Raw genomic sequence first — 14,883 nt, 5'->3', positions numbered from 1 at the left:
TAGATTCATCTATTGGTGTGAGGGAGGTGAAAGAGCCCTGACAAATCCCAAGCCATGCACAAGAAACCAGCGAGGGCTGGGAGGAGCTGCCTGGGGTCACTGTGGCACCCTGGGACCCAAACCTGGGAATTCAGTGCCAAAAAAGACCCTGGGACAGCTTTCTGTTGTGTAACACACTGCAGATGAGCTGAGTCACACAGCAGATTTAATTCCAGAGATTGCTGCATGCAAAGTTTGGGGTTTTTTTTAAAGAAAAGCTGAAAACATGTTTTAGACAAAGGGAGAGGAAAAGGGGAGGTAAATAAGAGTTATGGTTGAGAGTTTCCCAAGTAAAGAGAAGGGCACTACAACAAAACATGCTGAAACACTCAGGGTTAGGCTCCTTTCTAGTGTGGATTTGGAATTTGAGAAGATGGTGGGTACTGTACCTGTTCAGGGTGGGGATGTTCCCTCTGAAATCAAACAAGCACAGTTAATCAGACTGGTTAGTGAGAGCCATCACACAGAACCATCCTCAAACAACCAGCAACACCTTCCCAAGGGGCTGCCCCAAATCAGGGAGAGCTCCAGGGCCTCCCTGCCCCACAGGGCACAGCCAGGCCATGCAAACAATGCAATTTCCCAGGAGAACGCCTGGGATGTGCCAGGGACCCACAGCCCTGTGCACCTTCCATGGTCCCCTCTGAGCCCAGAGTGAGGGCCTGCGCTCCCTGACAGAGCAGCAAACAGCAGAGATGCAAAAAAACAAAGGGAAAAACAAATCAGCATCTCACACAGGGAAATTGCAACAGGTTCAGGAGAAGCAGCCAATGCTCAGTGCCAAAGCTGCAGGCTGAGAGCAGCCCACGCACAGCTCCCACCAGGCAGGGACACACAAACACAAAGCACCAGGGAACACTGGGGATTCTCAGCACCAAACAGAACAACCTGGAGGCTCAAAAGAGCAGCCTGAAGGCTAAAACAACAACCTGGAGGCTAAACAGAACAACCTGGAGGCTAATTTGAGGAAAACTTTCCCAGACTGGTTTGGTGACAGCAGAGCCACCTCCACAGCAAGGGGATGTGCTGGGTGCATTATTGAGAAACAAAAATTTCCCATAGACTAAAAACAATATGGGGAAAAATACATAAAACCATATCTGTTATAAGTACCACAGAGTAGTATTTAAGTTTTAAGTATTTATTAAGTGGCATTTAAAATAGCATTTATATTAGTATTAGTATTTATTAGTATATATTAGTATATTATATATTTATTAGTATTCATTATAATAATATGTATTATTATATCTATTCAATATATTTATTGTTATAATCGTTATTCATATTATTATAATATTTATTTATTATAATATTTACAATTTTTATTTCTTATTAGAATATTTATTTAATATATTTATTATAATTTTAATTAATATCTTTATTATTATAATATTTATTCATATTTATTATTATAATATTTACCGTAGTATTTAAATTTAAATTTTTTAAATTAAGTAGTATTAAGCAGTATTTAAATATTAAGTGTTTAATTTGGGGGATGGTGGGGACAGGGCCTGGGCTCAGGACAGCTCTGGCCTCCAGCCCTCAGGGGGTTGGGACTATTTTCTGAGCTTGGCAAGGAGTGGCAGAGCTGCATGTGATCCACTTGAGTGGGCAAAAATAGCACGGAGAGAGGACTGGCAGTTCCTACCCCAGCAGGAACCCTCCTGCGGCCGTCCCTGGAAGGCTTTCAGCAAAGAGAGGGACAGAAAACAGCACAACAAATGTTCAGCTCAGCCTCGAGAGGGGCACCTGGAGCTCTGGGAGCCTCTCCTGCCTCTCCACACCACAGGGAGGATGGGCTGAAACTGAGAGGGAGCAGCTGCAAAGGGGGGTCAGGAGAAATCCCTCCCTGGGAGGTGCCCAAATCAGCTGTGGCTGCCCCTGGGTCCCTGGAAATGTCCAGGTTGGATGGGGCCTGGAGCACCCTTGTGTTCACGGGGGTCTGAGGGTGAGATGAGGATCTGACCCCATGCTTCAGAGGGCTTGATTCATTATTTTATGGTATATATTACATTAAAACTGTACTAAAAGAGTAGAAGAAAGGTTTCATCAGAAGGCCAGCCTAGAATAGAATAGAATAGACTAGACTAGAATAGAATAACAAAGGCTCTGTCTCGCACTCTGTCCGAGCCAGCTGACTGTGATTGGTCATTAATTACAAACAACCACATGACACCAATCACAGATCCCACCTGTTGCATTCCACAGCAGCAGATAATCAATGTTTACATTTTGTTCCTGAGGCCTCTCAGCTTCTCAAAAGGAAAAATCCTAAAGAAGGGATTTTTCACAAAAGCTGTCTGCGACACACCCTGGCACAGGGGAAGGTGGAACAAAAGATCTTTAAGGTCCTTTCCATGCCCTGGTTCTGTTCCAGGGCCACCCCAGAGCCCCCAGCAGCACCAGGCTCACCTGCAGAGCCTGCTCTGATCCCAGGATGGGCTGGAAATGTTCCTGTCCTGGCCCTGCTCTCCATCATTCCCCCTGGCCCCACTGCTCCTGCACCCCTGAATTCAGCTCCCCGTGCCCCCTCCTCCTTTATTTCCCTTTTTCTGGGAGCTGCCCCATGGCCATGCAGGGCTCAGCTGTGGGCAAAGCACAGGGCACAGCTCAGAAATGAGGCAGCAAAGCAGAACCAGCCAGGCTGGCTCAATACCCCACTTTAGTCATTAACAGCGGTGCCACAGCAGAAAGAGCAATTCCACAGGCTCTGGCCAGTGCCGTTCCTCTTATGTTTCCTCATTTCTGCAGCAGATCTCAGCAGAAGGCAGTGAAACATGCCTCCAACCACACATTTTGATTGGCTTTTCCCTCTCCCTCATTCTCCCGCTCCCTCTGTGATTCAGCCGAGCTGAATCTGCTGCACGAGTCCAATTTGCATAAAATTATCCAGGTTCCATTCACTCTGCTGCCCCTTGCACAGCCCCTTCTCTGCTCTGCTGGAGGATTCTGCCCTTTCTGAGGCAGGCAGGCCCAGGGAACAGCAGCACATCACTGCAGCCTCATTAACATCAAACCCAGCTCGGGGCTGCAGGGATCTCCAGGTGTCCTGGCACCATCCTCCATCCCTCCTTCCCCAAAACCCACCCTCACAACCAGGAGGGGACCCTGGCACCCCTCCAGGTGGGGTCAGAGCCCACAGCAGCACGGCTGGGTCACTCCTGGCATCCAAAGATTGGTGCCAGAGGCTGCTCCAGCAAACAGCCCACAGAAAATGCCGTCACTGTGTCAGAAATTCACATTTTGGGAGTAGAGCAGTGTAGAATGACAGCAGGAAAAAATCTCTGCACACTGCTCTAGATGTGAGTGTGGGGTTGTTAAAAAAGTCCTGTTTGGGATGAGGGATATTTAACCTGAATTTTGGGATATCTAACCTGGCTTTTGGGATATTCAACCTGGCTTTTGGGATATCTCACCTGGCTTCTAAGATATCTCACCTAGCTTCGGGAATATCTCACCTGGCTTTTGGGATATCTCACCTGGCTTTTGGGATATCTCACCTGGCTTCTGGGATATTTAACCTGGTTTTTGGGATATCTCACCTGGCTTTTGGGATATTGGACCCACAGAGCCCTCTGGGGCTCCCATTAAAAGCTCTTTTCCTCCCTGTGCCTTCCCCTTGCTGTTCCTGCATGAGGATGTCTGCTGTTCATTTAAACAAATAATTCCCCAATCAGATTCTGCCCACAGCACCCACCAGGAGCAGGCTGCACTCTGTGACTTTGTCACATTAAGAGCTTTTCTGTCCTCTCTGCCTCCCTGTGGGCAGCTGATGGCAATCCTGCCATGGCCACAAGCACAAAGCCTGAGCTGTGATCAGCCAGCTCACAGGGAGTCACTGGCATTGCTTCTGCCACAATTAAGGAAAGGCAGAGCAGGGTTAAATACCAATAATGAAGAATTTAAATACGAATTTAAACACCTAATTAGAAATTTAAACCATTATCAGTTTGCTGTTTTCTCTGCGTGGATGTTTGCCTCAGTAAAACTTGGGGGCTCTCAAAGCTTCACAGACATCTGATACAAAGGGATTAAAAATATCTGAAAAAATGAGTGGCATCATAGAACAGCAGCTCCCAGAGGGAATGCTCTCCTCAGGGCTCCTGGCACCTGCTCTGGGTCCCCAGCCCTGCAGAGCCTCCAGGTTCACTCTGGGATATTCTGCCTCTGGGCTTTGCCCTTGGGATGCATTTTCAGCCCAAGGATTTGTGCTACAAAAGGCACAGAAAAGCACATGATGAACACAGACCATGGTCAAGAACAACAAAGAAGATTTAAGCAGGACAATGTCAGGGTTTTGAGATTTTGAATTTGGCCCAGGAGCCAAATTCATCCCTGGCCGCTGGAGAGGAGCTGATCCTGTCCCTGAGCCTGCCTCCCCTGCACAAGGACCCTGCATGGAGCCTCCTCCACCTCCCAGAGCCTGAGCTGAGCTCAGAACCTGCCCCAGCCAGCCCAGAGTAAGGGCAGAGGAGATTTCAGGCCAAGGAGCTGCTCCTGGAGCAGGAACATCTCCCCTCTCCCAGCTGCCCTGTCCGATCCAGGCCGTGCCCAGAGCAGCCAAAACTCCTGAGCAGCAAAGGCAAGAGAGGCCAGCAGAGAGAAATGGAGGGAGAAGGAAGGGGAGAGAAGAGCATGATAAAGGGGCACTAAAAATAGCCTGCAATTATGTACAAACATTCCAGAAATGCAGGGACACAGATGAGCCCAGCACATGTCCCATTGGCAGCAGGAGAGGCTGGGGCTGCCTGGGGACAGCCATTCACTCCCAGCAGAGCAGAGCCTGAAAACCATTCCCTAACAACTCCTGAGGGGTTCCAAAGCAACGAGAGCCCACCAAAACCCAGAGCAGGGCAGAGATGTGGGGAACAAAGGAGGCAGGAGGGGCCCGGCATGGACCAACAGTGGCACCCGGTGGCTGCGGGGACTCACTGCGACCTGGGAGCCAGCAGGGACAGCACAGAGAGCTCCAACCCACCCTCGGGGGAAAGAGGGGATGGACTGACCCACAGACAGCCAGAATAACCTGCTCCAGGGCCAGCTGAAAGCTGGGAAAGCTGGGATGGACTGACCCACAGACAGCCACAACAACCTGCCCCAGGGCCAGCTGCCCTTGGAATAACATGAGCTGTCAGGTCCTTCCAAGCCAAAGCACTCTGACCCAATGGTGCTGCAAGTTCTGATAATCAGGTTTGCTTTTGTGAAATGAACTGGAGACGCCACCCTCCCCTCCAGGAGGAGGCAGCAGGATAAGTGCCCCTATCCATCACTGTTATGTAGCCCAAACCATCACGGTTTTAGTTGCTTTTGGTTGTTTTTGGTGGTAGTCACAAGGAATGCAAAGCTGAAAATCAAACTGTGCCAACCCCACATAAATCAGAGTTTTATTTTGTATAAAACTCTGATCTTGGTCTGCTCCATCAAAGAATCCTGTGCTACAGAAGATGTCACCCTATGCAGCCAAGGCAGGAAGGAGCAGAACCACACAAGCAGCCAGAAAGGGCTGGCAGGAGGGGGACAGGGACTGTTTGACTGCTCTGTATTAAAATTCTGATTAATTGATCATTCTGTCTGGAACTGGAAGGCTCTGGATTCAGCCAGAACCCCAGAGCTCACAGGCAGAACTTCCAGAGATCACATCCAACCCAAGCTGCAGCTAAAAACCAGCAAACTCATGAAAACCACCCCACTGAAACGAAGCCCCTTTCCCCAAAGGCCCCTGCAGAGGCAGACTGACCTGTTGGGGTGGGAGGTGGGCAGCATGAACTGGAACTCCACCACGCAGGTGTTGTCCTTCAGCTGGCGGTGCTGCACGCTGTTCAGCTCGTAGGCAATGTAGGCTCTCCTCACGTACACCTGGCAGGGACACAGAGCCATCAGACACCCCTGGAGGGTCCAGAACAAACAGATCCCTGCAAAGGAGCAGCTGGATAAACTCCACTTCCACCAGAGTTTGTTCTTTGAGAAAGGGCAGAACCATCAGGGCTATGATCCTGTGCTCTGGCTGCAGCTTCACCTTCTGCCTTCAAGCACCTGAGTCTTCACAGAAACTTAACTTGATTTTTAATTTCACTCAATTATCAGTGTTAATGCTGTTAGCATTAATTCTAACCTCAGTCTTCACACAAACATAACTTGAATTTGAAATTTCACTCAATTATCAACATTAATGCTGTTAATATTAATTCTAAGCATGCCCATTCCCACACAACCTACAGCTCTCTTAGATCATGCAGGGTTGCTCAAAACAGACAGTGCTCAAAATAAACCAAATCCACAGGAAAATTAAAACATGATTTTTTTTTCAATGGGAATAAACTCACCTCCAAAGCTGCCATTCTCACCACCTGGTTACTGTGGTAGAAGAAGTTGGGAAGCACATCAAAGATGGATGTCTCAGACAAAATGAGTTTCTAGGAGAGATCACATTAAGCAGAGGTTTAGATTGTCTTGCAATCAGGATCAGGCAGAAAAGGAAAAACCCCAGATCAAGCTTGGGTAGTTCTGACTGCTAAGCTTTTCTTGTTGTTTATCAAGAATCATGACTTTTTAATATTAAAGCACAGAAAAGCTGAAGTTGGAAGGGATCACTGAGTGCAGCTCCCTGCTCCTCACAGGACTGAAACCAGAACCATGTGAGAGAGGAGCTCATCCAGCTGCCCTGGAGCTCTGGGGCTGTGCCCATTCCCTGGGGAGGCTGGGCAGTGCCAGCTCCCTCTGTTCTGGGGAAGAACCTTTCCCTAATGCCCAGCCTGGAGCTCCCCAGGCACAGCTGCATCCATCCCCTGGGCAGTGCCAGCTCCCTCTGATCTGGGGAAGAACCTTTCCCTAATGCCCAGCCTGGAGCTCCCCAGGCACAGCTCCATCCATCTCCTCATGCCTGGTGCCCAGAGGAGGAACCAGCACCTCTGCCCTGGCACCAGGTGCAACTGGCACCAGGCCATCCCCACACTGGCACAGGGACCAAAACAAAACCCAGGGCAAAGCTGGACACCAGGGGGGTGTGAAGGTCAGCGAGAAGGGAGCCCAGGAGAGGGGCTGGGGTACCTGCAGGTTCTCAATGCAGAACTGGTGGCCGTACATGTCGATGGCTGACAGGAAGATGGACTCCACCTGGTTGTGGCGCAGCTCGTAGGAGGGCAGGTGGGAGGCAATGAGCACCTGGGGGAACACAGGCAGGCTCAGGGGAAGGGAACATGCAGGGCCTGCAGGCTGCTCCATCCCTGGGGAGGCATCCTGTGCCCTCCCCAGCTCATGTGTGTGCCTGCTCCATGGTGTCACGGGCAATTCCCCAGGGAACAGCTCCAATCAAGGCCCAGCAGTGCATGGCATTGAGCAAGAGCTGCCCAGCTGCTCACAGGGAGGCAGAGCTGGTGGGGAGCAGCTGTGGGACACCCAGGCTCTGCTCCTGGGCAGGGGAGGGAACAGCCACAGTGCCAGGCACCAAATGCCCCAGGTGAAGGAGGCAGAGGTAGGAAATGGGAGCAGCCTGCAGGGAAAATGAAGTGGGAGAGCAGCACCAGGGCTGCAGCACCAGCCCCAGCTGCTGTGGGGAGGTTCAAGGACACAAACACAATCCTGGAGGAAACACAAGGTCACTGAGCAGCTTCAAACACCCTGCTCATCTTCAACAGCCAGGCTTTGAAATAAAAGGAGAGACCCCCCCCTCCCCCAAGTGTGAGGTTTCCTGCTTCAGGCTGGAGATGGGGAGGGTGCAGTGAGAGCAGGGATCACACTCTGGGCTCAGGGAACCTCTCAGCCCCTCCTGGCAACACAGGGAGGTTCAATGAACTGCTGAGGAGGAAGCTCACACACCAATATCTGGGTGCCTGTGTGACATTCAAATCAGTTCTGCAGGAATTTCCAGCATCCAGAGTTTTTCCAGTTATTTCCAGGTTAGAACAAAACTGACAAAGCCCAGCTCAGAGATGGGAGAAGCCCTGCAAAAGGGCAGCATAATTCTTTGTGGTAATTCCTCAGCAGCTGCAAAGAACAGCTGGTTCTTGAGCAAATGGCTGTCCCTGCTCTCTGCACACATGGATCCACAGCTGAGGAACCACGAGTTCCAGCTCCAGCCATGCTGTTCTGCACAATGCAGGCAGCCTGGGCTGGTCAGGTGTGCAGATGACAAAACCACCAAAACCCACAGTGGCCACACATTCCCACCTCCTCCATCACACAAACCATGGGCCACTCACAGTTAACCCCTGTGCGAGCCACACAAAACTTTTTTTGGAGGAGCAGGGACAAAGGAATGCATGTTGAATTTAAATATTACAATAACGGGGAATGCACCACAGTTAATCACTGTGAATTAGCTTCACTGCCCAAGTGCTGCTGACAGGAACCAACCGTCCCCATGTGCACAGTGACCAAAACAAGCACCAGGAGCTGTGGGTGCCCCAGGGGTGAGCTGCAGGCAGGAGCAGCCTGGGTATCACAACTTTTATAAAAAATCCTTTCCTTAGGAATTTTTCCTCCTGAGAAGCTGAGAGGCCTCAGGAACAAAATGTAAACAATGATTATCTGCTGCTATGGGATGCAACAGATGCATCTGTGATTGGCTCATGTTGGATGTTTGTAATTAATGGCCAATCACAGTGAGCTGGCTCAGAGCCACAAACCTTTGTTATTCATTCTTTCATTCTTTTCCATTCTTAGCCAGCCTTCTGATGATATCCGTTCTTCTATTCTTTTAGTACAGTTTTAATGTAATATATATCATAAAATAATAAAATAATAAATCAGCCTTCTGAAGCGTGGGGTCAGATGCCCATCTCTCCCCTCATCCCCAGACCCCTGTGAGCCCTGTCACACCTGGGCAGAGCCTCACCTGCCGTGCCCTCATAGAGTTTTAATGTAATATATATCATAAAATAATAAATCAGCCTTCTGAAGCATGGGGTCAGTTCCCCATCTCTCCCCTCATCCCCAGACCCCTGTGAGCCTGTCACACCTGGGCAGAGCCTCACCTGCCGTGCCCTCAGCGCCACCTTGGCGTTGGTTGTCTTGCTGAGCTGGGTCAGCTCTGTCAGGATATTGATCAGCTCGTCTGTCAGCGTGGGGTCACGGCCACACAGCTGGTCCTGGCAACACAGACAAGGAGAAGTGCTTGGAGAGGGGGGAAACGTCAGCTGTGCTCTCCCCCAAAGGAGTGTGAACCTGCAAACACACCCTCAGGCTGCACCACAGCATCCCCAGCAGTCCTACCTGGATTATCCTGCAATTCTGTGCTGACAAGGACACAAATATTCAGCATTCAACGATTTCACACACATAAATAAAAGGTGAAAGAAGAGACAGGCACCATCTTCCATTCTCCCATTGGTAGCACATGTTTTGGCACCCAAACACATGGGAAATGCTGACTTCTCAGAGAAACTCAGGAAACCTTTTCCCATTACCCAGTTTCAGCTTTGTACCAGAAGTTTCTCCTTCTGGTACAAATGCAAAATTCAAAGAGCTTAAACTGTAGCCAGGCACCTTGTGGAACATGTAAAGGTCAGCAAGCATTCCCCATGAAGGGTGACCAGAGTTACACTGCCACAGAACCTCCTGACACCCACCTAAAAACACCTCAAACATCAGAAGTCCCCACAACTCCACAGCCACAAACCACCCAAGCTTTGTGCAGCTTCAGCCAACACCAGAAACAGAATCTGCCACTGCTCTGACAAGGCTAAGCAAAGCTAACTAAACCCATGAATAATGTTCTGTATTTCCTGCCACTGTACTGGACTGGCTCCATAACATTCCTTCTAACCAGAGAATCCTGGATCTGAGCAAATCCACAAGCTTTCCTTGCTGCCTAGACTGGCTGGATAAAACAACAAAACTGAAGAGCACAAACTTGCAGTGTTAATGCTGTTCCAAAACTCCCCTGAATTCATCCATTCAAAAAAATGCCAGCAGTAGAGACTTCCTTCCAAAAATACTTTCAATTCCCATGAATAATCCCACAGTCTTCAACACTTCTTGTGAGCTTCTCCCCTCCCACCTTGAAGCCTCTAACGTGATTCTTCCACACAGCACTTAACAGCTTGTCTTGATAAATTAATCATAGCAGGGAAATGTGAGATGAAACAGGGATTTGCCACGAGAAAGAGCTGAGGCCTAAAAGTTTAAAGAGATCTTAAACACCCACAGACCAGAACAGGCCAATCTGAAGAGCCAAGGAATAGAAAAGGATAAGGGGAAACCTCTGTGCAGCAGGTGGGATTGACAAACCTGCCAGGGAAAATGAATTAAAAAGCAAAGCCAAATAATGCAGAAGTCCTACAGAGGAACACAGAACTGCTGGGTTTGAAACCCAAACTGCTGATGTTGCTCCAGGGAGCAGAAATCCCCCAGGACAGGGGGCCCTGCCATGGCAGCAGCCACTCCATCCTGCTCAGGCCAAGATGTGCATAAGCTAAGCACAGAAAATGAACACACACCAACAAATCACACCACGTTTCAACAGATGTATGAAGGATGAAGCCGTTCCCACCCTGCCTGCAGTGCCTGCTGGCTAAAAAGGTGAGTGATGGCAGCACAACAGCATTACTGAGGCATCCTCAGAGCTCCTGGTTAATAATGGGCTCCTGGAGCCATCAATAACAGCCCCACAGGCTGCCCTGGCCCCAAACACACCAACAGCCTGGGCCCCAAAAACACCACAGGGGTCACCATGGTCACTGCAAATTGGTGTCACTGTGGTCACACCAAACACACCAACAAGCCTAGGCCCCAAAAACACCACAGGGGTCACCATGGTCACCCCAAATTGGTGTCACTGTGGTCACACCAAACACACCAACAGCCTAGGCCCCAAAAACACCACAGGGGTCACCATGGTCACCCCAAATTGGTGTCACTGTGGTCACACTGAACACACCACAGCTGCCACCCTGGTCACACAAACACAGCACAGCACGTTTGGAGCCTCCAGCTGGGAGAGGAGTGATGGTCATTTGGATGATGGGGAGCCTGGAAGCTCAGGGACACCCAGCTGTGCCAAGGGTGACCATGGTGTCCCTCCTGAGCTCCTGCTCCCACTGCAGAGGGAAATCCCTGTGCCCCAGTGAGGCAGCACTGTGGATTTGGATAACCAGGAGTGGCTCCTCCACCACGGTCTCCCTGGTGCTTCAGGCTCCAGCTGGCCTTTATTTGAGCAGAACTAGCAGGCAGCGATGGTGGGAAGAATGACCCAAGAGCAGGGGACAAGGGAGGCTCTCTGAGGCCTCCCCAGTACCCCTCACACCACCAGAGCCAGCGAGGCACAGCCCCAGCAGTGACAAACACTGAAAGCTGCAGTGCTGCTCCAGCAAGGGCCGATCAGGATGACAACAAGAAGCCAAAGGCAGGGCTGGCTGTGCCTGCACTGATTGGCAAAGGCAGCAGCAGAGCCTGAGCCCAGCTCCCTGACAGGGGCTAACGCCTCGCCCGCACCCCCGTGTAATTACACACTTGAGTGACTGGACTCTGAAGAAAATTGAAGGCCTGAGCTGTGAACAGCTGCCATTTTCTCTCTCCATCACGCCAGCGTGATTACTTGAGAAATGAACAGCCCCAGCTCAAAGCTACTCCAGAATTCTCAGAGGAAATATGGCTCCGTGTTCAAATAATGAGATTCTTAAGGCAAGCGTTACTTAAAAATCACACCACACACCAAAGAGGGAAAGGGGGAAAAAGGGGAAAAAGGAGGGCCAGGAAGAAAGAACACCACCATCCTTACATCTTGCAAATGAGAATTTAAGAAACCCACCTTGGGTCTAGGAAACTATGACGCTTTTCTTGCTTTGGAGAGTTATTTAGTGGATGGCTACTTTGGATGTATTTTGGGCAGTAACAGACCCCACTATGGTTGTAAAATAAAAGACAAAAAGAGGAAAAAGAGAGAGGAAAAAAGAGGAAAAAGAGAGAGGAAAAAAGAGGAAAAAGAAAGAGGAAAAAAGAAAGAGAGAGAAAGACAGGGAGGAAAAAGGAGGAAAAAGGAGGGAAAAAAAAAAAGACAGAGAGAAAAAGAAAGAGAGAAAGAGAAAGAGAGAAAGAGAGAAAAAGACAGAGAGAAAGCAGACAGCAGGCCCTTACAATGAGCATGGTGACCAGCAGGTTCTTCTTGGTGACCTGGGCATGGGAGAAGATGTAGTTGAGCACGGCGTTCATGTCACTCTTGTTCTCCTCACGAAGGGTGAAGACACACTTGTCATAGTGACCTGCAGCAGAAATGCACATTGCTTTTCCACCCTTCACACCTCCGTGGCAAGGATTGCAAGTTACCAGATGTGTCTGTATTTTTCTAGGTGTATTTTTTGAGGGTCTGCTTGGCTTGAAGGGAGCTGACAATGGAGAGAGGCTATTTACAATGGATGGAGTGACAGGACAAGTGGGAATGGCTTCACACTGACAGGGAGCAGGGTTAGGTTGGGTATTTGAAAAAAATTCCTCCTTGTGAGGGTGCTGAGGCGCTGGCACAGGTGCCCAGAGTGGCTGTGGGTGCCCCTGGATCCCTGGCAGTGCCCAAGCCAGGCTGGACAGGGCTGGGAGCACCCTGGGACAGTGGAAGCTGTCCCTACCCATGGTAGGGGTGGAATGAGATGTTCTTTAAAGTCCCTTCCAACCCAGACCATTCTGTGTTTCTCTATGGTCCACACAATCAATCTGGGAAGGAATCATTCCCACCATCACCAACTGCAAACTTTAATTCTAACATCCCACTCTTAATAAACAGCTCCAGCACCAAATGCCTCCTTTGTGAGCAATTCTGAGAGAGGAATAGGGAGCTCAGACTTTCATTCAAATGACAACCAAAATGAAATAACAGCAAAAAGCCTTGCACCATCCTCTGCTGCCAGCAAATTGAAGTGGAAATGAATCTGCAGTACCATTAGGCCAGGGCAGGTAATGGAGCAGGACAAAAGAAGAGTGGAATCTGAACTACCTGTAAGAGCCAGAGCTTTGGAATTAGCCAGGGCTCCATTGCCATCTTGTGCCTGGATCCAGCAGTGCAAGGCATTGATTTCACCTCTCAGTTCAGCTGAGCTTTGGGGACAGAATATCCTCCACAAAACCCAGAGAGACCCCAGAACCAATCCTGTGCACCTCACCTCAGCACAAAGCGAGGGCAAACCTTCCCCAGAGGGCCCACATGGGACTTGGCAGGACCAAACTCAGGAACTCACCGTGCTGGAACTGAGTCTCCACCTTGAGGTACTGCCGGAGCAGATCCATCACCACGGCCTTCATGTGGCCCCGAATGCCACTGCGGTACCTGCAGGGGCACCAAGGCAGCCCTGAGCGAGCTGCAGGCACAGCCAGCCCCTGCCAGGGCTGCTGGGGGGCTGCTGCTCTGCAGGACAGCCTGGCAGGGCTCACCTCTGCACCAGCTGCACGATGCTCTGCGTGTTCATGAAGAAAACCTCGCGCTCCGACTTGCGGTTCAGCGTGGCCGCGTGGCTGTCCAGGATGTTGGCAATCTGAGAGGGAAAGGGACACGGGGAAAAAGCACAGGGAAAGGCCTCAGTGGGCTGGACAACCAGCAGAGACACAGCAGAGCCCCAGCAGACTCCAGCAAAGGAAGATCAAGATGTGCCAGTGATACAAAAATCAATGCAGTGTGTCCTACCATGGAGAAATCAGCTTCCAGCATCTTCTGACCCTGCCTGGCATCCCTTGGCAAATCAACCTATCCTGCCTCAAAATCATCCTATTTTGGGGATCCACTGGCACTACAAACTGCACATGTACCATGGCCACAGCGCCACTGAAAAGATTAAAGTGCTCCCAGCAGTGTGCCTGGTTAAAGCCACGCTGAGCAGGGAGCATGGACCCTGCAGCACAGGTAGAGACAAGCCTTGCAGTGACACAGGGTAAGGATCTTCCACCATCAGCACCCCCCTGTTCAAACACACCTCTCAGGTCCAGTTAACCTCCATGTCATTCAAAGGAACCTTCTCTCTCTCTGTGTGCCCCAACACAAAGCAATTTTCCCCCTCCAGGAAGGTGGCTGCTCACCTGCTGGCTGGGGAACTGGCAGAGCACCGAGGTGATGTTGCTGGCATACTGCGCCATCTCCTTCTTGATGGACTTCTCCACGTTGGGTGGGATCCTCCCAGAAACGCTGGTCATGATGTCCTGGAGCTCCAGCAGGGGCAAAGAAGGATCCCTCAGGGTCTTCATCAACCGCTCAACCCAGCCCTTCACCTGGAGAGAGACAAGGCAGTGAAGGCAAGAATGAAGAACAGAATAAACAACAACAGGAGGAAAAAGGAGAGGGTGATGCCCAACATCCCCTCCCCTGTGGCAGGAAAATTGCCCAGCCCTTTCCTGAGATGCAAGGCAGTGTTTTGGCTCTGGAAGAGGGGCCCAGTACCTTGCTGCTGAAGAAGGGCTCTGGCAGGCAGTAGCCATTCATCACATTCACCAGGTTGTCCAGCACGTAGTGGAAGATGCGATGGAGCTTCTCACCTCGCAGGGCTGTGCTCTGGATCTGGGGCAGGGTGCCTGTGTGCAGCTCAGCCTGCAATGGGGAACAGCCTCAGTGACCCTCCTGTGGGCCACCAGCCTCACTGAGCTCCTGTGGGTCACCAGCCTCACTGGCAACAGCCAGTCACCCTCAGCTGGAGCCAAGGGTTAACCTGCAAGGATTCCCAGAGTGGGAAATGCACTGGGTTGAGAGGTACAACCCCACAACAATGCTGAGGTAAGCAGGAATGGTAGGTAAGTTTGGCCTGAATCAGGGAGGGAGAGAAAAATCTCAGTGCCAGTCCTGATCTGAGACAAATAAACGGTGAATGACAATTCCAGCGCACAAATGGGAAACTGGCTCACTGGAACATCCTGTACCACTCCCAACAT

At 50.4% G+C, this 14,883-nt stretch overlaps 1 protein-coding gene across 8 annotated transcripts in view; it reads right to left on the bottom strand.

Moving 5' to 3' along the window:
- Window positions 1-14,883, bottom strand: part of ACACA (acetyl-CoA carboxylase alpha) — a 101,074-nt gene that overhangs the window by 59,039 nt on the left and 27,152 nt on the right. For 6 of the 8 annotated variants that reach the window (XM_074556951.1, XM_074556949.1, XM_074556947.1 and 3 more), the window contains 10 exons: window positions 14,399-14,545; window positions 14,041-14,229; window positions 13,402-13,502; window positions 13,209-13,297; window positions 12,118-12,242; window positions 9,018-9,131; window positions 7,093-7,206; window positions 6,369-6,458; window positions 5,783-5,901; window positions 429-452 (listed from right to left, as the gene is read on the bottom strand). In XM_074556951.1, the coding sequence (XP_074413052.1) occupies window positions 429-452; window positions 5,783-5,901; window positions 6,369-6,458; window positions 7,093-7,206; window positions 9,018-9,131; window positions 12,118-12,242; window positions 13,209-13,297; window positions 13,402-13,502; window positions 14,041-14,229; window positions 14,399-14,545 (1,112 nt within the window). The remainder of the gene's footprint in view (window positions 1-428; window positions 453-5,782; window positions 5,902-6,368; window positions 6,459-7,092; window positions 7,207-9,017; window positions 9,132-12,117; window positions 12,243-13,208; window positions 13,298-13,401; window positions 13,503-14,040; window positions 14,230-14,398; window positions 14,546-14,883) is intronic. The other 2 variants (XM_074556946.1, XM_074556948.1) reach the window with 1 other exon arrangement.

This window comes from Zonotrichia albicollis, chromosome 22 (assembly GCF_047830755.1).
Source record: "Zonotrichia albicollis isolate bZonAlb1 chromosome 22, bZonAlb1.hap1, whole genome shotgun sequence".
NCBI lineage: Eukaryota > Metazoa > Chordata > Aves > Passeriformes > Passerellidae > Zonotrichia > Zonotrichia albicollis.
The sequence above is the reverse complement of the archived record's forward strand: the minus strand, read 5'-3'. Positions and strand labels throughout refer to the sequence as shown.